Here is a 21,303-nt window from a genome sequence, read left to right on the forward strand (position 1 = left end):
TCTCTGTTATACCAGCAAATGTATAACTGTAAAATCCTCTGGAGAGTTTTAAGCCTGTTCTTCAAAACAACTTGCATTCTTCACTATACCTCATACCAACCAAGTTGTCGACGGAAAACATCTTGCGACGTCAAGATATACAGAAATCTACATCATTTAAAGGAAACTTTCCTTCGCAAACAGACTATTTAAAGGCCATGTAATCATCCATCTATTTTGCCACATTCTTTCAAAGACTGTGTAACAATGTATACTCTCCTAAAACCTCGTCTATCCATGGAATAGCACTCTGTGTATCATTGAAGGTTCCATGTACATCGCCGTGTGGGTGTCTCTAAATTATATTTTGGTACTGGTAGTATGTGTAAATGTTGATTTCTGCTAGAGGGCGTGGTAGGTAGCATGCATTTCTACTGCCGTCCGTGAACAGGCCCCTCACAATTTGCCCAAATCAAATTTGTCTTTACAACCTTTTTGAAGGGTTTCTTTCTGCTGGATATTGGTCCCTTTTGTAAACGGGCTCCTTTTTGAAACTTGTATTTAAATATTGTCTAAATCAACAGTATTTTTCTGTCGTTTTTTCTGCATATTTCTGGTCTTATCTTGTAATTTACTTTTTCGCCGTTTTGGTGGTGAGCGTACCATATTATTTTCGTCATTTGGGTGGTGTTCAACAAAATGACATACAATGACGGCTTAAACTCGTTCGTCGAGCTATAAACATACATAAGCAAGCTGAATCTGCAACGAAAAAAAAATCACAATACAACATTTATTAGTAGGGCCCGGCTTTCTGCAAGGTATTGAGAGTAAGACTTTAGTGACATACCAATGCCAAATTAAAAAAGTTACCTTTAACTGTTTTGAGATAATTCAATGTAATATCAATTTAAACAATGCTCAACAACACATAGCGTAAGAATAGAGTATACCTTTACAACTGGTAGGCATAACAAAAATTATTGCCCACTGTTGCACTATGTGACTGTGAGTTACCATTTAGGGCTTATTACATAAATTACAGCAGAGTAAACGTTAAAAATATTTATGTAAAACATCACGTATCTTCAGGGTTAAAGAAATTTCTGTTTCTCCTTTGAAAAGGAAATGATAATGTACATTTTGTAAGATTTATTCTATAAACTCTGTGATAATGTGAACATTACACAGTACAGTAAAATGTGATACAAGTCAATACACAGTACATATATTTGCAATACACAGTACACCATCGACGCTCATTTATGACCGATTTCTCCGTCATTTGAACATTTAAAAAGCTGAAATTTTGCACATGTTTTCTTTGTATGTAACTAAATAAATCGAACGATTCAGAATTTTTCCCGATATTGTCACTTATTGTATTGTGATAAAAATATGTGTCCCCGGCCTGCATTTATGATGAAGTTTAGCACAAATTTTAGCGTTTCTTTATAAGATTGACTCATTTTACGCTTGTGAGAGCATATACACAGTAGCTGGTTTCTAAAAATAAAATCCCCTTTTATTATAGTAGTTAAATAGAGTAGTAAATTAGATTTTTATTTACCTTGTTGACAGAAGTCAATCACTTTTTCGGAAAATACTTTATCACAAAATGGCACTATCCGGTGTACGCATCCTCACCGTGTTCAGAGTATTACCGATTACTTGGAAAAATCCCATTCTGTCTAAATCTAAACCTACCTCAAGAATTGTTGTCAAGTCTGACCATAGTACTTGTTGTACGTCACTTTAAGTGTACATAAAAGTTATGAAAGATATAGGCATGATTCTATTAATGCATGGTGTACCAAGCTGCCTAAAATTGTAAGACAGGTCTTAGAGGTAGAGTGAACCAAAAATTCCTTTTTGATATGTTTAACCGTAAAAAAAAACATGCGTAATTGTGAAGAGTCCATCTTTTTCAAAACCAATTAATACAAATGTGTTACCTTTGTTTTTTTTTTATTTGCTTTTGCTTTTTCTGCAGCTTAGTTCTACACCTTTGTTGCCATGTGCTTTTTTTTTTTGGTTGGGTTTAACGTCGCATCGACACATACAAGGTCATATGGCGACTTTTCAGCTTGATTGTGAGAAGGACCCTAGGTGCCCTCCGTTGCATTAAATTTCATCACGAGCGGTCCTGGGTATGAACCATCGACCTTCCGCAAGCACTGGATCTTCTCACATTAGAAAATTCAAAGTCCCGAGCGAGGCTTAAACCCACATCGATGAAGGCAAGTGATTTGAAGTCAGCGACCGTAACCACTCGGCCACGGAGGCCCCTGCCATGTGCTAAGTGCTTTCTAAGCTTATGCTTATGCTTATGTTCAGCATTGTCATGGGTGCTTAGTTATTTCATGTGCTCTTTATATGCCTTAACCATAGTAACAACTGCTTAACTGTGTTTTACTTGTATTTTAATGTGCCTATGGTAGGATTTCAATACATTTAATCGCGATCCGACAAAGATCAACTGACTAAGATAATTTTTCGGATCGTTCAGATCGACTGTTCCTGTGTTTCGGGAAGAAGAAGAAAAATCATACTATTTAGTTAATACTTATTTAGCACTAATAATTTAGCTAGCACTAATTTAGAAAATGAAACTGACAGACTGATTTTGAAATGTTGATAGTTTAGAAATTTTGCAATGATTGGTTTTCCAGGTAAGTGTCGCAGGGTCAGATACCCACTTTATTTTTGTATCTGTCTATTGTATAATTTATGTATTTTCCTTCTGTGTTGTCTATGTTAATTGTCTGTCATCCCATATTTCCGATATCTGTATACATTTCCAGTACATTCATTCATCTGCCATTTTCATTTTCATATTAATTAAACATGGCGACGGGCCTCAAACGTATTTCACTTTCCCGCACTCCATTGTCACGCATGCGCACTTCAGTAAATAGAGATATAATGGTGGTTCAAGCCGTAAGAACCCAGACAAGGACATAAGCATTTTCAAGCATCTGCTGTTCTGCTTTGTTTCGCTAGATGTCTTAGGTACTTTTATCAGTTTATATCATCGTCTGAAGACACAGATGAAACACAATAGATATTTTCCATCTTTTGATTAATTACCAAATGTTTCCAAGTACATATCTCTCTCTCATTATACTAAAATCTTGTTACTGCGTGTGGCTTATTACTATCTTTCTTTTAATCCTGTTACCTCAAAATGTGAATAGAATGCACATAACGTAAAATCAGATATTTATTACTCATCATTCCATTTAGCTCGACTATTCGAAGAATGAGGAGGATTGACTTTTGTGCCGATGTCGGCGGTTGGCGTAGGTGTCGGCGGTTGGCGTTGGCATCAGTGTAGGTGCTTGACGTCGCTATAACGTTAAAGCGTTGTGGTTCGCTATATTTTGTTAACCAATATCCCTATTATCATTAAACATCGTGTAAAGATATTCTTAGAGACGGATTTACCTTTTTGTTAAAGGTCAGGTACCTAAAGGTCAATGTCACTGGGCTCAGGTTTACTATTGTTTATGTACTTGTCCCATTATTATCAAACCGATTAATCTTTTAATCTTGGAAAGAAACAGACATCTTTCTGTGTACAGTCGGGTGCCCAAAAGGCCAAGGTCGCTCGGTTCAGATATGGAAATAGTGTTGGATAGAGTTTTGTAATATTGTGCCTTTTCTTTCCTACTGTTTGTGTTATAATTCAACATCAGTAAAAGGAAGACAACTGTTGGTCTAGGGATGGCTGTGCGCCGCAACGAGGTGGTCATGGTTTTCACCTTCTGGTCACATCATATCAAATACATGACGTATTAGCAGTTTTGCGTAGCGCTCAGCGTTGATAAGGAAAACTGACGTCTTTTCTCTCAAATAAGGCGTCGATGTTGTAAAACTAGTTTCGCAATCGACCTTAAATTATTTAGTATAAACTATATTGTCAAAACTTCCCCATCCAAGCTCACTTCTACCGCTCTCATCTCCACCATTAAGTTATTTTTAACCCCTTTTATAATTTCTACTCTTTTCTCTTTCAATGTCTTCTATTTGATCTCATTATTGCTTTTTATTTAGTAGGTCCGCTCCACCAATTGATACACCTAAAATTACGTTATTCAAATTTGTGTCAATTATTTCTTAACTTCGCCCATTCATGCGAACAGCCCTAAGCCCTGTTCTCATTACTTGTTTCTTAGTATTCCCAAGCACAACCCCTCCCTCCCACCGCACGCACGCACGCACGCATAATTTCTATTATTTTACTACATAGCTGTATTTTATCCACAAGCATGTATTTTATCCACCGCTTGTGTCGCAGTCGAGCGCTATGTTTAGAATAGCTCTTGTATGTAAATAGTTTGTGGTCAAATTGTACCATCTCTCATGTGAAGTAGGAAAGCGACTTGATTGCACCAAACGAAGAATCGCCGTCTGTTCTGACTATTTAAAAGTTAAACATCATAACGGTTGGTGGATAGACTAAACAGTTTGGAAGCCGTTACGCCTACGAAGCCGGAATCTGATTCACCACTGCATATGCAGGATATTCCAGAATTGTAAGTACCGTGCTGTCTTTTATTTTGCTAGAAGGTGTTAGTTAGGTATCTATATAAGATTCTTTTACTTCTTAGGTTCAGATGGAAATATCAGGCTCGATGGTAGCTGAATCCTCGGTAACATAGCTCGATAGAGTTAATATTTAAACACATACCCTGAGTGCCGGATATTCCCATCTACACCCACAACCAGTGACAGAACTTTAAACAGTCGTGTTCGACAAATAATAGTGATATTATGAAACGAATGTTTGTATAGCATTATTTACTTAGTAGGGAATTCTTGTCCGTAAATTTACAAATAATCAAGGCCTTCGAGTGATTAGTCGTCTAAATTTATCACGGTTCTGAACTTACAAAGAAAGTATTGAGAAATGTTAGATGCTCTTCTTTTAGCATGTTGATTGACATGTCTTACACATAACTGCAAAAATATCTTATTAAGGTACTTCCGCAAATTGAAATCAGAAATTCATGTGAAAAACCAGAATCCTCGAAACGGCTTTCGAAATGCAAGGACACAAAAAATATTATGATAAAAGTTGAAAAGATATATCTGTAGGTAAACTTGCGAGCATGAAAGCTACGCTGAACCCGATCTCCACAGTGCTTTGGAAGAAAATGAGTGAACATTTTTGGTGCAAAATTTTGGTATCGTATGCAACCTAAATTGCTATAAAATATTTATTTTCAAATCAAAGAAATGCCAAAATAGTGTTTGGAAAGGATTTATGAATCTAACCGAAATTTTGGAAAAATACAGGTAAAATATCTGCTTTGTTTATTTCCAAATTTCTGTATTACTTTTTATACAGTTACTTTTAGTTCAGGTCTTGCAAACTGAGATGTTTTTGTGCTATGGAACAGCTTTTGTTCACTATATTTTCACACCACAAATGAAGGTCACTCTAAATTCAAGATGGCGGAAGTACCTTAACTAAAATCATCCTTAAAATATTATTGTTTCATAGTAGATATTATTTGTTACATAAAAATCAAGTATTGCGTCTAGGAATATTCATTGATTAGATTAGATTAGATTAGATTAGACTAGACTATACTAGATTAGATTAGATTAGAAGTCTAGGAATATTGATTAAAATAAGATTAGATTAGATTAGATTAGATTAGAAGTTAATTTAGATGATAAGATAAGATAAGATAAGATAAGATAAGATAAGATAAGATAAGATAAGATAATGTGAACATATTATACATAGAGAAACACATATATTCAACACAAAAAATGAGAAATGATAAAGTGTAAAAGCACTTTATATGGAGATAAATGGCAATTTTTAAATACTAGTATGTTTTACACTATTACTGTTGTTTATGTTTGTTTAAAATAATATTATGGACTAGCTCTTGAACATTCAATATTAGCATTTATCTCCATGTAAAGTGGTTTTACACTTTATCATTTTCAATAGTTGAGAACATTTACGGTAATTTAGTTCTACATTTGAATCAATTTATTGTGAAGTAATACGAATTTCACCCGGGTAACGGTTACATTTTACTCGGAATTTATGCTAGACTCTCTGTGTTAAATCCATAGAATATTATGAATTAAATTTGTCACACTTCCGTTTTATAATAAAAAAACTATCAGTTTTGTGTTTTAGTTTAGTCGGGTAAACTTCCGTCTTAGTAAAATAAAATATGATGATTGTACCGTTCATTAGCCTGGCTCCCTGCATGTTTTTTTTTTAAACCAGGTTTTCGTAGAAAACCAGTTATAAGATTGGGGTATGTTGTCGGACGGGTGGGCGGGAAGGCGTCAAACTTGGTTTCCGCACAATAACTTTAGTTTGGAACAAGCTATAGACACCAAACTAGATAGTTGTAGATAGATGATAATGAGATGAAGCTTGGGATTACATTTTGGGTCATTTGAGTCAAGGTCAAGGTCGCTGTTGCTAAAAATAGAAAAATTGGTTTCGCACAATAATTTTAGTTTTCATTGATGTATTGAAATTGAACTTGGCCTATAGATAGCTTATAGAAAAACCAAGGTTGAGATTGTATATAGGGTCATTGGGGTCAAGTTCAATGTCAGGATAACTTATTTAATCTTCACACTTAAAAAATTCCACGGTGGCGCAATGGTCCAGAGCGTTGGACCAAAAGCTAATTTTTAGTCATTGGGACGGAAGGGCGTCGGTTCAAATCCTACTGATATCCAAATTTTTTTTCTTTTTTTTTCTTTTTATTTGGTCATGGTAAGGTCACAGTTACAAAAATTAGGTTTTTTCTCTAAAAATAGATTTTTCTCTAAAAAATAGATTTCTTTTTCAGTGTGATCATCAAAAAGGTGGTTTCTGCTTTATAGTTTTAGTTTGGACTTAGTTACGGCCACCAAACTTTGTGTACAGCAAGCTTATCTGAAAAATTAGCTTTGAATGATATTTTGGGTCACTGTTACTAAAACAATAATGGTTTCCACTCAATATCTTTAGTTTGGGTACACTTATTGTCAGTATACTTGATTTGTAGATAGCTTTTATCAAACACAAAAGTTTGGGAATGTATTTGCGGTCGCTCGGATCAGGGTCAAGGTCAATGTAGCTACAAATAGAAAAATGGGGTCATATTTGAAATAAAAAATAGTGTTTTTTTTGTGCTTTGGAATGGAAGGGTGACGGTTTAAATCTCACTGACATCCATTTTTTTGTGACAGAAAGGTAATTTTAATGCCATTGGGTAACTAAAAATAGAAAACTATGGTCATAGTTATAATAAAAAATATATGTTTAATAGAATATGGCCATTTTTTTTAAAGAACCTGTTGGCATGATGCATTTGAAAATCTGGTTTTCGGAGAATTTCCACATTTCTTGTTTTATATAAAAACTGCCAACATTTTATAAGGAAATTTTAAGACTCTAAAATAGCACATTTTATATCTGATGGCTTAGCCAGGGGCAATAAAATGTCAATGTAGAAACAACCAGCTGGAGTTACTTCCCTCTTAATGAATAAAACATATATATATGTAAATAAGAACAAACATAGGTTCGGGAGCCAGTCTAATTGTTCATAAACAAACTGATTACCGGACGCCTGATCATAAGCAAGGCGCTTGCCGATTGCGAGCCGGAGAATGCCTATTGCCAGAATATTTATTACATGACCTGTTTTATAAATTGCCGGTTCATAGTTTGTGCTTTTGGCCACTCTAGAGTTCAACATAAAATATTTCTGGGCTAAAGTCAAACCTTGGCGCAAGAAAATATGAAAACAATTTCTAATATCCCGTTGTTTTTACTATAGACCTGCAAGCCATACCGTAATACTATAGACTGGCCTGCTCTTCAATTAGTGTCTTACTACAATAGATTTTCTTTTTTTTTTAGTTAAATATCTTCTTAAAACTTAAGAGACTGATTAATTTTGTCACCATCGTGAGAGACCAGAGAAGATAGAATGAATGTATCCACAGTTCTACTTGTCATTATTGGTGTGATCGCAACAACATATGCAGGTACTATTTTTCCTGTTATTCATACTGTGTAAGAAATAGACTGATCCCCTGCAGTCGTTTTGATGGGAACCATTATAGGACAGGGAACCAGATTACTCGGACATGAGCAAATATGTCATTTACAGGACGTGGTTTTTGTTCGGGTCTTCTTTAAAAAAGAAAAGTCAGTTTTATGGCAAACAATGTATTTTCCTGTGACAAATTGTGCAAGAGATTTTTTTTTCGACATTTTACTTTTTTTTTTCAAGGTGAGCTTTTGTGATCGCCCTTCATCCGTCGTCCGTCCATAATTTCTTGTGAACACGATAGAGACCACATTTTACAATCAATTTTAATCAAACTTGCGCACAACTTGTATTTGTATATTACCTCGTTTTTTTTTTAAACACTGGCCAGATGCCCTGATGGGTTGCAGAGTTATGACCCCTTAAAGGGCCAAAATTTGCTATTTTGGCTTGTGAACACGATAGAGACAACATTTTGGAATCAATTTTAATCAAACTTGCACACAACTTGTACTGTTATAATATCTCGGTTTTTGTCGATCCCATCATGGGTTCTAGAGTTATGGCCCCTTAAAGGGCAAAAATTGCTGTTTGGGCTTTTACAGCCATATAGAGACTTCATTTATGGTTTGATTTGATACAAACTTGCAAAATATTTTTAACAACAATAGATCTGAGATTTCATGATGAATCTGTCAGATCCAATCATAGGTCCTGGAGTAACGGCCCCTGACTGACCCCTGAAAAAGTCAAATTTTGTTACTTTTTACCTAGTGAACACAATAAAAGTGACATTTTACATTCGATATTAACCAGACGGACACACAACTTTAGTCACAATAAGATCTCGGTTCCTTTCGAAAACTGACTAGGTTCTATCATGTTTTCCGGAGTTACTGCCCCTGAAAGTGGCAAAATTTCTATTTTGAACCTTTTAGCCATATAGAGGTTTCATTTATGCTTTGATTTGACACAAACTTGCACAGAATGTTTACCTTGATGATCTCTAGGCCAAGTTTGAAACTGGGTTATGTGGGGTTAAAAGCTAGGTCACCAGGTCAAATCATAGGAAAAGCTTGTTAACAACACAGAGGCCACATTTATGACCCTATCTTCATGAATCTTGGTCAGTATGTTTATCTGATGATTTCTATGACAAGTTCAAAACTGGGTAATATGGAGTCAAAAACTAGGTCACTCAGTCAAATCAAAGGAAAAGCTTGTTTAGAATATTGTTATTGTTAGCTCAACTGAGCACAATGTGCTCGGGGTGAGCTATTGTGATCGCTCACCGTCCACGTCTGGTTTGGTTGAAGTTGATGTCACTTGGCCTGAATGTTCCATGGGTGGTCCCCTTCCAAAGTTGTTCAAAGAATTGAATTCCACACAGAACTCTTGTTTCCATGGCAACCGAAAGGAAAAACTTAAAAAAAATTCTTGTCCAAAACCCTACCCTGGGGGTCCCAAGTTTTACATAGACTTATATAGGAAAAACAATTAAAAACCTTTTTGTCTGAAAGTTCAAGGCGTAGGCCTTTGATATTTGGTATGTAGCATTGGCTAGTGGTTCTCTAACAAGATTGCTCAAATTATGCCCCTGGGGTGAAAAGAGGCCCCGCACCGGGGGTCACTTTTATATGAGTTATAATTATAGGAAAAAAAACTTCAAAAATTATCAGAGCATATTTCCTAGACTGTTTGATTATACTTTCCTGATGACCCTAAGTAATTAGGGGTCACTTGACTGTGACCTTGACCCTACTACTTCGTTTAGTTTACTTTCTTCGTTTGTCTTCTTAAGACTACAGTCCTGATGAATTATTTTGAATGTTCATTATTACATACAGGAGAGGGATCCAGGATCATCATGACTCTCTTGTTTTATATGCTACGCAATTTTCAATTTAAAGAACACTTTCTTTCTGTGATTTGGAGATGTTTAAATTTCAAAACGTCAGATATCCATCGAATCCTTAAAAGATATGGCCATCAGAGGCTTGTCTTATTTTCCTTATATGGCAGTAAGGAAACCTTTGAAAGTCTTCTCTGAAATTGCTGACCAGCATGCAGATTTCAAAATTATTTCGCAGGGATTTTCTTATGTAGACCATCATTAAAAATTCTTCAAATACTTCTTTTTATACTGAAAATTATGGACGCCAGGGAGCAGGGCTAGTTTCCCCAACATGGCTGTATGGAAACTTTTGAAATTTTCTCTGAAACTCCAGCTCAGTTTCAGAATATGTGCACAGCAATGTTCATTTGGTGATCCCTTTACTAATTCCTTCAAGCTCTTGCCCACACATTAACCCCTCCACACTTCCCAGACACACAAATACATTTTGTATATAAATTTTCATTTTTTCTTAACCTTAATTTTTCTGTGTTTCTTATATTGTCTATTAGTAACGTATCATTTTCCCCACCTTCTCCCTCCGAACTCATTCCACTACCACAATTTTTTAGCTCACCTGAGCTTTTGTGACCACTCGATGTCCGTCGTGCGTCGTGTGTCAACAATTTCTAAAACAATCTTCTTCTTCAAAACCACTGGGCCGATTTACACCAAACTTTACAAGAATGATCACTGGGTGGCCTCCTTCAGAATTGCCCAAAGAATTGAAATCCACGCAGAACTTTGGTTGCCATGGCAACTGAAAGGAAAAACTTTAAAAATCTTTTTGTCCAAAACCACAGGTCCTAGGGCTTTTGTATTTGGCATGTAGCATCATCCAGTGGTCCTCTACCAAGATTGTTCAAATTATCACTCTAGGGTCAAATATTGCCCCGCCCTGGGGGTCACATGGTTTACATTTTACTTATGTAGGGAAAACTCTTGTCCAAAACCACAGGTCCTAGGGCTTTGATATTTGGTATGTAGCATCATCTAGAGGTCCTCTACCAAGATTGTTCAAGTTATCCCCCATGGTCAAATATGGCACCGCCCTGGGGGTCACATGGTTTATATAGACTTATATAAGAAAAAACTTTCAGAATCTTCCTATCCAAAACCACAGGTCCTAGGGCTTTGATATTTAGTACATGTATGTAGCATCATCTTGTTTCTATAGACTTGTATAGGAAAAAACTTTAAAAAGCTTCTTGTCTGAAACCACAAGACGTAAGACATTGATATTTGGTATGTAGCATTGCCTTGTGGACCTCTACCAAGATTGTTTTAATAATAACCCTGGGGTGAAAAGAGGCCCTGCCCTGGGGATCCCTAGTTTTACATAGACTTTTATAGGAAAAAACTTTAAAAATCTTCAAGATTATCTGAAACTGCAAGGTTTAGGCTTTTGATATTTGGTATGTTGCATTGCCTAGTTGTTCTCTACCAAGAATATTCAAATTATGCCCCCGAGTTGAAAAGAGACCCCACCCAGGTGGTCCCAAGTTTTACATAGACTTATATAGGAAATAACTTTGAATATCTTCTAGCCTGAAACTGCAACACCTTGGCTTTTGATATTTAGTATGTTGCTTAGCCTAGTGATCTACTATCAAAACTGTTCAAATTATGCCCCTGGGGTGTAAATTGGCCCTAGCCTTGGGGTCCCAAGTTTTACATGGACTTAAAAATAACTTTAAAAATCTTCTTGTCTGAAAATTCAAGGCCCAGGCCTTTGATATTTTGTATGTATCATTACCTAGTTGATCTCTAACAAAATTATTCGAATTAAGCCCCTGGGGTCAAAAAGAGGCCCCGCCCGGGGGTCACTTGTTATATGAGGTATATAGGAAAAAAAACTTCAAAAATTATCAGATCATATTTCCTAGACTGTTTAATTATAAATACCTGATGACCCCAAGTGATTAGGGGTCACCCGACTGAGACCTTGACCTACTGACCTACTTTCTTGTTTTTTAAGATACAGCCTTGAAATTTGAATGTCATGTACAGTTTTGCACACCGATCTTTAAACTGGCTTTTAGTACCATGAATATGACCTACTGACCTACTTTCTTGTTTTTTTAAGATACAGCCTTGAAATTTGGATGACATATACAGTTTTGCATACCGATCTTAAAACTGACTTTAAGTGACCATGAATGTGACCTACTGACCTCCTTTCTTGTTATTTAAGATACAGCCTTGAAATTTGAATGTCATGTACAGTTTTGCACACCGATCTTTAAACTGGCTTTTAGTACCATGAATATGACTTACTGACCTACTTTCTTGTTTTTTAAGATACAGCCTTGAAATTTGGATGACATGTACAGTTTTGCATACCGATCTTAAAACTGACTTTCTGTGACCATGAATGTGACCTACTGACCTCCTTTCTTGTTATTTAAGATACAGCCTTGAAATTTGGATGACATGTACAGTTTTGCACACTGATCTTAAAACTGACTTGAATTCAGTGATCATGAAGGGGCTTCCGTGGCCGAGTGGTTAAAGTCGCTGACTTCAAATCACTTGCCCCTCATCAATGTGGGTTTGAGCCTCACTCGAGGCGTTGAATTCTCCATGTGACGAAGCCATCCAGCTGGCTTACGGAAGGTCGGTGGTTCTACCCAGGTGCCCTCTCGTGATGAAGTAATGCACGGAGGGGCACCTGGGGTCTTCCTCCACTATCAAAGCTGGAGAGTCGCCATATGACTTATAATTGTGTCGGTGCGACGTTAAATCCAACAAAATAAAAATAAATTCAGCGACTGAGCGACATATGAACTTTTGTTTTAAGATACGCTGAATTGATAAGTCATGTTGACTCGATCTTAAGGACTTCAGGACCTATGCTATTTTGTTTTTTATTAAGATACAGCCTTGAAATTTGGATGACATGTACAGTTTAGCACACTGATCTTAAAACTACTTTCAGTGACCATGAATGTCACCTACTGACCTACTTTCTTGTTTTTTTTTTCTAAGATACAGCCTTGAAATTTGGATGACATGTACAGTTTAGCACACTGATCTTAAAACTGACTTTCAGTGACCATGAATGTGATCTACTGACCTACTTTCTTGATTTTTAAGATACATCCTTGAAATTTGGATGACGTGTACAGTTTAGCACACTGATCTTAAAACTGACTTTCAGTGACCATGAATGTGACCTACTGACCTACTTTCATAATATTTTAGCATCAGTTTGACATTTGAAACATGTAGTTCATATTACTCAGGTGAGCAATCCAGGGTCATCATGACCCTCTTGTGTACATGGAAAAGATTATTTCATGTTAACTACTGTAAACTGAGAAAAAAATTAAGCGACAACGGACAGTTTCGCGAAGCTATGATTTCGTGATCAGACGACCTTAAAAAATGGCCAGATATTTCCGTAAATTTCCGGTGACCCAACTTTTCACGACATTGTAAAATCAAATTGAACCTTCAGCAATATTTCGTTATTTATAATCAATATTTCTAGGAGTTTGTTTAACAGCATTCAATGAATTAATCGGTTCACTGTAAAATTATTTAATTTCGGATGGACATACTTCCTGATATGCCGGAACGGTTTCACATTAATGGAATTTTGCTTCTTTTAATTAAAATGAACTTGAGGAAAACTGTTTTTGCGGAAATGGTACATATGGGAAAATTAGACCCATCGATTTTTCGCACGAGTGAAATATTTTATATAGCGCACAGAAGGAGTCCTGCATTTTATCTAAATTTATGGAAAAAGTATCATAGATATTTTAGCTTTGCAATCCCAGTTTCAGTACTACATTGTTTCTTGTTTTTTCAAAATTTGAAGTACGATTTTCAGGTTGACTCAATATTTATTTTTCAATCTCTGAACAGGCTGTAAATTTAATATCTGGTTAAAACTCAGCTTTTTGTAAATAACTGTGGTTGCACATTTATTATCAAGTCGTTAGCCGTGACACTGTCTTAAATTTCAAACTATGCCAGCTCGAAGATAGAAATTCAACTTCATAACTTGCCAAATATCCATTCCAAGCTTCCCCTAAATATCGACATTCAAATTTTCAAAATGTTAATTTAAACACAAAAGCATTTAAACTCTAGCCTGAACCCCATATTTCCAAAGTCGAAAGTTGAAAGTACGACAGTGAAAGTCGAAAGCACGATGATGAAAGCACGAAATCAGGATGATGAAAACACGAAATGATATCGCGTTTTCATCATCGTGGTTTCGTGATTTCGACTAACACCATCGTTATTTCAAGTTTTCACCATCGTGTTTTAGACTGTCATCGTAGTTTCGTGATTTTGTCTTTGGAGGTATGGGGTTTAGAAATGATGGTTCAGACGGAAGACCGTAGTTATTTGATTTCACACAAAACTACCTAAAACCTTTATTTCATTAATAAAGCATTATAATAGCGAGCTCCTATCTGATCGTAGAAATTATTTTTGTAAAGTGATTATTCCGTTGTCATAGTAATGTGTTTGTTAAGAATACCGTTATAAAGGTATTCTCTTTAATCCACCAATAATTAATGATTAACATAAGGTTCCGATTGTTTTGTTAATAACCGCTCTCAGTTATCATACAAGCACTGTAAATTAGTTTTTTTTTTAAATTTGTGTAATCCATATCGAGGGCTTGGCGCAAAACTATTGTATCTTGTTCTTTATTTATATACACTTACAATAGTTTTGCACCAAGCCCTCGATATGATCCAAAAAAATAATATCAAAGCATTGTAAATACTGGAGGACGGATTGTCTTTGAAATGTATTGACTCATTGTCATGTCCGAGATCAGCAATATCCCTTTTCTGTTGGGACTGTTAAACTAGTAAATGTCTTTTTCGGTTGTTGTTTTTTACAACAGTTTAACCATTTCCTTGCCAAATTTCTATGTTCATTGTGAATTTAAAGACTAAATAGGAACAATGCAGACTACCATGATCAGACTGCACAGATGTGCATGTAGACACATATATACAATTACAAAACAATCATACATTTTGTAATAACTATTGGGCCAATATACATCAAACTATAATAACATAGGGAAAAGAACTGAAACACATTTTTTAAGGTCACTAATTATAGCATGGACGATCAGACTTTTGAGGAATACACATATAACTGGTTACCGTGTTGCAAATTAAAATAGACTGTAATACCCAAATCATTTGAGCATGAAATATTTTGTTTTTGCTCTGAAAATAGTAATAACTTTTACAGATTTACCGAGAGCTAAGAAATATTCTATATTCGGCAATATAATAAATTCCTTTCTCAATACATTTCCAAGTATCATAAATCATTGGAAACTTCTTTTGATTATCAAAAGCATCTATCAACGTTCTATTATTCTATTTCACGTCATTGTGGTGATTAAAAATAACAAATAGCCGAGCTTTTACTTCCCCTAAATTCTGAATTTTAGTACAGCTAATTCATTTGTGAATTCCATTGATGTAAAATCTTCAATGAAAAATCCGTCATCCAGCGATAAGAACACTGTCCCATTTATTGGTCAGCGTGCACATCGTCTGCTCGCGTTTATACTACACTAATCGTCTGCATTCAATTAAGCGCGCACTGAAGCGTGGTAATTTCTGTTGTTCTATGTGCTGCCATTTGAGAACTATTTTCTCTCGGCGGAGTGTGAAATATATGGTGGTTATCAAAAAATCGATTAAGCCGAAATTCGTATATGTATTATTGTGGTTCCACTGGACGGAATTGTCTTCGACAATCCGTCCAATAACGGTACATTGGCGAATAAGGGATAACCTGTTTGACACCGACCGCAAATAACGGAGTAGACCGAAAACTGCCGAACAGTCTCGACGGCGATTTACCTGGCCAAATTTATTATAAGCTAGAAACAGTAGTCTAGTTATTTACCGATTTCAGTTTTGTATGCAACGACTATTCTAGGGATGAAGTAAATATGTTGTTCTTGTTTTTTTTAAAATGCTGTTTCCGGTGTGTTTTTCTTTTCACATTTAATTAACCGATTTCAGAGGTTGTAAATGTTGCTAGAGGCAAGACAGCGCGTATGTCTAGTACATACGGATGCGTTTATGGCAGGTTTAGGGCTTCAAAAGGTGTAGACGGAAATACTAATTCCAGCATGAAAAACAGCTCATGCTTCCATACTAACTTTAACCCGACTAACTGGTGGTACGTCGACTTGGGCCAAACCTACACAACGGTTCAGCGAATAGAAGTGTATAGCAGACGAGATTGTTGTGGTAATCCTAAGTTTTCTTTGGTAAAACGATGCAGTTCGTTAGTTTAGTTTATACTAATTTATTTTTGTACATTTGTGAAACAAGTTCCACAAACTTACAATAACCACTCTGGACACCTTATTCCTTATGGAATCCTTCAAAATGAGCGGACATTAGAGGGGAGGTCAGTTTCTCTTTTAATGCTGGGCGCCAAGCAATGAAGCTAGAGGTACCGTTTTTGTATTTGGTACGACGCGGCAAAGGGTCGAACCCATGACACTCAAAGGAGATGATGTACCACTAGACTATCAAGGCGGTCCGTTAGTTTATTTTGAATGTATTAACATATACACTAAACAAAAAGGTCCATTGCCATAATTTTCTACGAAAATGTAAAGCATTTGCAAGTAAAACTGTCTGAGAATACATCCAAACCAACTAGCATGTTTAACCCTTAGCCTGCTGGCGGCAGATGATTCTGCCTTTGCGACCAGTGCAGACCAAGATCAGCCTGCACATCCGTGCAGTCTGATCATGGTCTGCACTGTTCGCTATTCAGTCAGTAAATTTTCAGTGAAAAACCCTTTGAATAATAAGTGGTTCTGTCCAAATTGAAAGATGGACCAGTCCATTATAGAAATATAGGGTAAGGGTTAAGGTAGTTCTGCATGTTCGGATCGAATTTTTTTCTACAGTGTAGAACTTGATTAAACTCTGAATTTTCAAAACTTCAGAAGATACTTAGAAAATTCAGGAAATAAAATGGATAGGGTCGTGTGCTTGATTTTTTTGCTAGACTGATTTGAAAAATTTGGACCCCACGCAATTTTTCATAATAAAAGTCTATGGGAAAATCACAACTTTCATAACATTTTCGCGAATAGAAATTTTCCTACAATGTAGATTCTAATGAAATTTCTCGCAGTCGTAAATAAACATGTGGCCTATAATGTGATGAAATAAAATGCATAGGTCCGTGTGCTTATTTTTGAGATATTTGACCATGATTAAAGTGAACCGCACATTTCAAGCTAATTTTTTGACATTATTTTGAATTATTAACGTGTCAGATGTTTTAACTTTAAAAAGACAGTAACACAAAATATTTGCACTGTAGAAATTTTTATGGAAAATTAGGTTATGCACCACCACTACCTATTTGGGGTCCCATTTTTGAACTGATTTTACAGTGTGTTTGTTTGACATATTGTCCTTTCACATTTTGTAAGATCATTTTGTCTCAGTTTAAATAATTACATTCTCCATAAAATATACTGATCTCTTACTTGGATGTGCTTGTGTAACTTCTCGAAACAGTAACATCTAATGATATATGAGCCGTGCCATGAGAAAACCAACATAGTGGGTTTGCGACCAGCATGGATCCAGACCAGCCTGCGCATCCGCGCAGTCTGGTCAGGATCCATGCTGATCGCTAACGGTTTCTCTAATAGGAGAGATCGCCGTGACGTCACGCGTTAACATCTGTTTATCTGGTGGTTGGCAAAACAAATGATTTTAACATCGTTTGCGTATTGAATCAGAATTTTTAATTTTTAATAACTTTTTTGCTCATTTATGGATTTCAAAATTCAAAAAGATTTGAAATACTAGCAATCTTCATATTTTTGTATCCAAATATCTTTTTTCAATGAATAACCGTTTTAAATGACATATAATTCTAAAAGCGGCGTAGTGATTTTCACAACCTTTAGAAAAACAGTGTAAGTTAAGCGTTCATAATTAATCCATTTTATTTCGAAATAACAATTAAAAGTAATCAATAAATTGCTTGTTTTATAACCTTTCCATTGATCAAAAAATTATTTATGTAATTTGTGTTTTAAGAAAGTTTAGACCGTTAGAAAAACATCGCTGTTTACAAAAAACATGGACGGTCGGCTTCTGCCCACCCGATCATTGTCTTATCAGTTCTAAAAATAGAATTTGTATACAAACACGATCTCTCCTATTGCAATAGGCTTTGAAAGCGAACAGCATGGATCCTGACCAGACTGCGCGGATGCGCAGGCTGGTCTGGATCCATGCTGGTCGCAAACCCACTATGTTGGTTTTCTCATGGCACGGCTCAATTATATAGTTCTATTTTAGATGTACGTACACTTAGCATTGTCTTTATACTGGTTCAATATGTGTATCAATGATGTCATCACATGCATATTATATGCTTTGATGTGAAAAATAAACTTGAAACTAAACTTGAAACAAACAGGTCATCCACTTTTTTTCTGATTTTTATTCAGCACTGAAAACGTTCGTCAAGAAAACATAAGTTACAGACATTTAAAAATGGGACTGGTGTGTACTGAGTTTATTTAACTTTGTCATTTTGACAGAATGGAAAAAGCCAGCTATTTAATTTGTTTTGCCTACTAACTATATTCGTGTCATTATATTTTAGTTGACCGAAATAAAATGATTGCAGTGAAGATCGGTACTTCTTTGAGTAACATGCGACAAGTGAAGTACTGGGCTGACCCGCTCCAGGAGTACGAGTATGTCCTTCTCGAACAGAATGAAGAAGTGCGATATGTTAAACTTGTACACACTGCAAACACTGCTTTTCACCTTTGTGAAGTTAAGGTTAATGCAGGTAAGTATTGGTGATAGATCGATTCTTATAAATTTAAATTTTCTCAGTAATTTGTCCATTTTTGTATAGATTATAGCTCATTCATTGACCTTCAGATAAAATTAATTTTTGCAGTAAAGGAGAACAGTAGCAGTTACTTAATTCATTAGAAGCTCCATAATCATAATTGATCTATATACCATGTAATACTGTAGGTTAACCATAAGCAACTCGTATATTTGAGAAAAATGTATAGAAAAACATTGTTTTAACGTTATTAATACACGAAAAGAGGTAATACACCCGCGGAATAATTTCACGAGGGCGTAGACCGAGTGAATTATTCTCGCGACGTATAACCGACTTTGAGTGTATCAATTTAGGTAAAACACGATTTTGCTATACATTATTTCGATTCTAATAGGCCCTTAATCTAAAACAGTAGATAAAATATCTTGGTCGCAACAAATACATTGACATCATCGCACGTTAACGTGACGTCATTTTAGCATAAGCGTGTTTTAACAGAAATAAGCATATTAGCAAGCTACTGATTAGTACTGCGTTACCTTGCATAATAAACCAAAAAGTGACTGAGTTGATGTTTAGACTAGTTAAGTTATAAGTATGTTTATATTTAATGTGTAATGTTATATTAGCTTAAGTAGCGGATCTGGTTTTCAAAATAGTTATAGCTATATTATCTCGGTACACGTATATTTTCAGAGTTATGAATTGCCTAATGGAACAAACACATGTACATTGGTGACCATACATGGTTATGAAAATGAAATTTACAGTTTATGTATATGTAAACATTTATGCTTTCAATAAAACATTGAATACTATTAAGTCTCTTGTTATGACGTTATTTTCCCATTTCTTGTGTTATTCTGGTCATTACACAAAATAAAATTAAATACATTGTGTCTGAAATCATTCGTCCACGACCTCTGATTCATGTGGAAAAGTTGGCAGTTACTTACTGAGAACAGGTCTGTACTGGTTCAGAATCCATTTACACTGGTTAGGTTAACTGCCCGCCGTTTCATGACTGAAATACTGTTGAAAAACGGTGCTTCACCCCCATCCGCCCTTTCAGTCACAGTGTAGCATTACGCTATGTAAGAGTATAGAACCTCGGCATGTCACTATTCATGCCGTTAAAGATAATTTTTGAAGCCATATGGTGAAGAGAATTTACCACTATGCATTTTCCGTAGAGTATTAGTAAAACAAAATCCAAATAATTTCGAATCCAAAAGTGAATCTCTGTCAAGGCCAATGAGACCATAAACGACAGTGACCCATAAACGACAGTGACCCGGTTGGAGTCGCAAGTCGCTGCTCTCTCGTCCTGGAGTTGATGTTCCATCCTCTCCCACACCCGATGTTGTGCGTAGGGATTGAGAAGCTCGGGGTCTTCTCTCCGCAGGCCGTCAACCAAGAAGGTAGTTTCTTTCACAATCGGTCCCAGTGAAAACACTGACAGAGAAAGCCAATATAATTAAGACCTCGTTCCCGAGACGTGCACTCACCAGCAGTTCGGAGAAGGGACTGACAACAAAGAAAGACAAGTATCATAAAGGAACTTCCGAACAGATAAAGACCAAAAGTAATTACGAGAAGGATCTTGTAGGAATTAATCTACCGTCAGTATCGGTGAAAAATGAATATACATGTAGTGACAAAAATACACGCGGTAGTGGCAAGTTAAACTATAGGTCAATATCGGTGAAACCTACGTATATATGTAGTAGCAAAAGTAATTGGGGTAGAGGTAAATAAACTGTACCTCAGTAACGGACAAGTTAAACTATACCTCAGTAACGGGCATGTTAAACTATACCTCAGTAACGGGCAAGTAGTAACGGGCAAGTTAAACTAAACCTCAGTAACGGGCAACTTAAGTTGTACCTCAGTAACGGGCAAGTTAAACTATACCTCAATAACGGGCAAGTTAAACTATACCTCAGTTACGGGCAAGTTAAGCTATACCTCAGTAACGGGCAAGTTAAATTATACCTTAATAACGGGCAAGTTAAACTTGTACCTCAGTTAAGGGCAAGTTAAAATATACCTCAGTAATGGGCAAGTTAAACTATACCTCAGTTATGGGTAAGTTAAGCTATACCTCAGTAACGGGCAAGTTAAATATACCTCATTAACGTGCAAGTTAAACTATACCCTAGTTACGGGCAAGTTAAATTATACCTCAGTAACGGGCAAGTTAACTATAGTAAGGGCAAGTTAAACTATACCTCAGTCAGAACGGGCAAATACTATACCTTCAGACGGAAAAGTTTAAACTATACCGTTAGGGAATTAAATATAGTTCAAAGAATTCTGCCTTGGGGACGAAATTTATGGGGGATTACATTCATCCCCCGTACTCCTGACTAACTCACATTTTCAGGAGATAAAAAAGCAAAGACAAACTTATTTGAGGTATGGAAGTATGATGTCCATTGTTTGATTGATGAGGGGATATAACCTATGCATATTATACGAGAAGCAATACGAAAGTTGCGACTGGAAAGGTTATTGAGTAGACTGCCCGGACATCTTGATAAGCCG

The 21,303-nt window shown here is 36.0% G+C and overlaps 1 protein-coding gene across 2 annotated transcripts; it reads left to right on the forward strand.

The window, feature by feature from the left end:
• Positions 1-4,130: 4,130 nt before the first annotated feature.
• On the forward strand, positions 4,131-19,574 carry LOC123523417 (fucolectin-like). 2 transcript variants are annotated; one of them, XM_045301099.2, is made up of 5 exons: positions 4,174-4,517; positions 7,877-8,004; positions 15,924-16,154; positions 18,556-18,747; positions 19,453-19,574. In XM_045301099.2, the coding sequence occupies exons 2-5, from the start codon at positions 7,947-7,949 to the stop codon at positions 19,458-19,460; spliced, it is 489 nt and encodes a 162-aa protein (XP_045157034.2). In that variant the 5' UTR covers positions 4,174-4,517; positions 7,877-7,946; the 3' UTR covers positions 19,461-19,574. The 2 variants fall into 2 exon arrangements, with proteins under 2 accessions (XP_053395944.1, XP_045157034.2); XM_053539969.1 differs by lacking the exon at positions 19,453-19,574 and having other exon boundaries at positions 4,131-4,517; positions 18,556-18,960.
• The last annotated feature ends 1,729 nt before the right edge of the window (positions 19,575-21,303 follow it).

Source organism: Mercenaria mercenaria, chromosome 3, assembly GCF_021730395.1.
Source record: "Mercenaria mercenaria strain notata chromosome 3, MADL_Memer_1, whole genome shotgun sequence".
Taxonomy (NCBI): domain Eukaryota; kingdom Metazoa; phylum Mollusca; class Bivalvia; order Venerida; family Veneridae; genus Mercenaria; species Mercenaria mercenaria.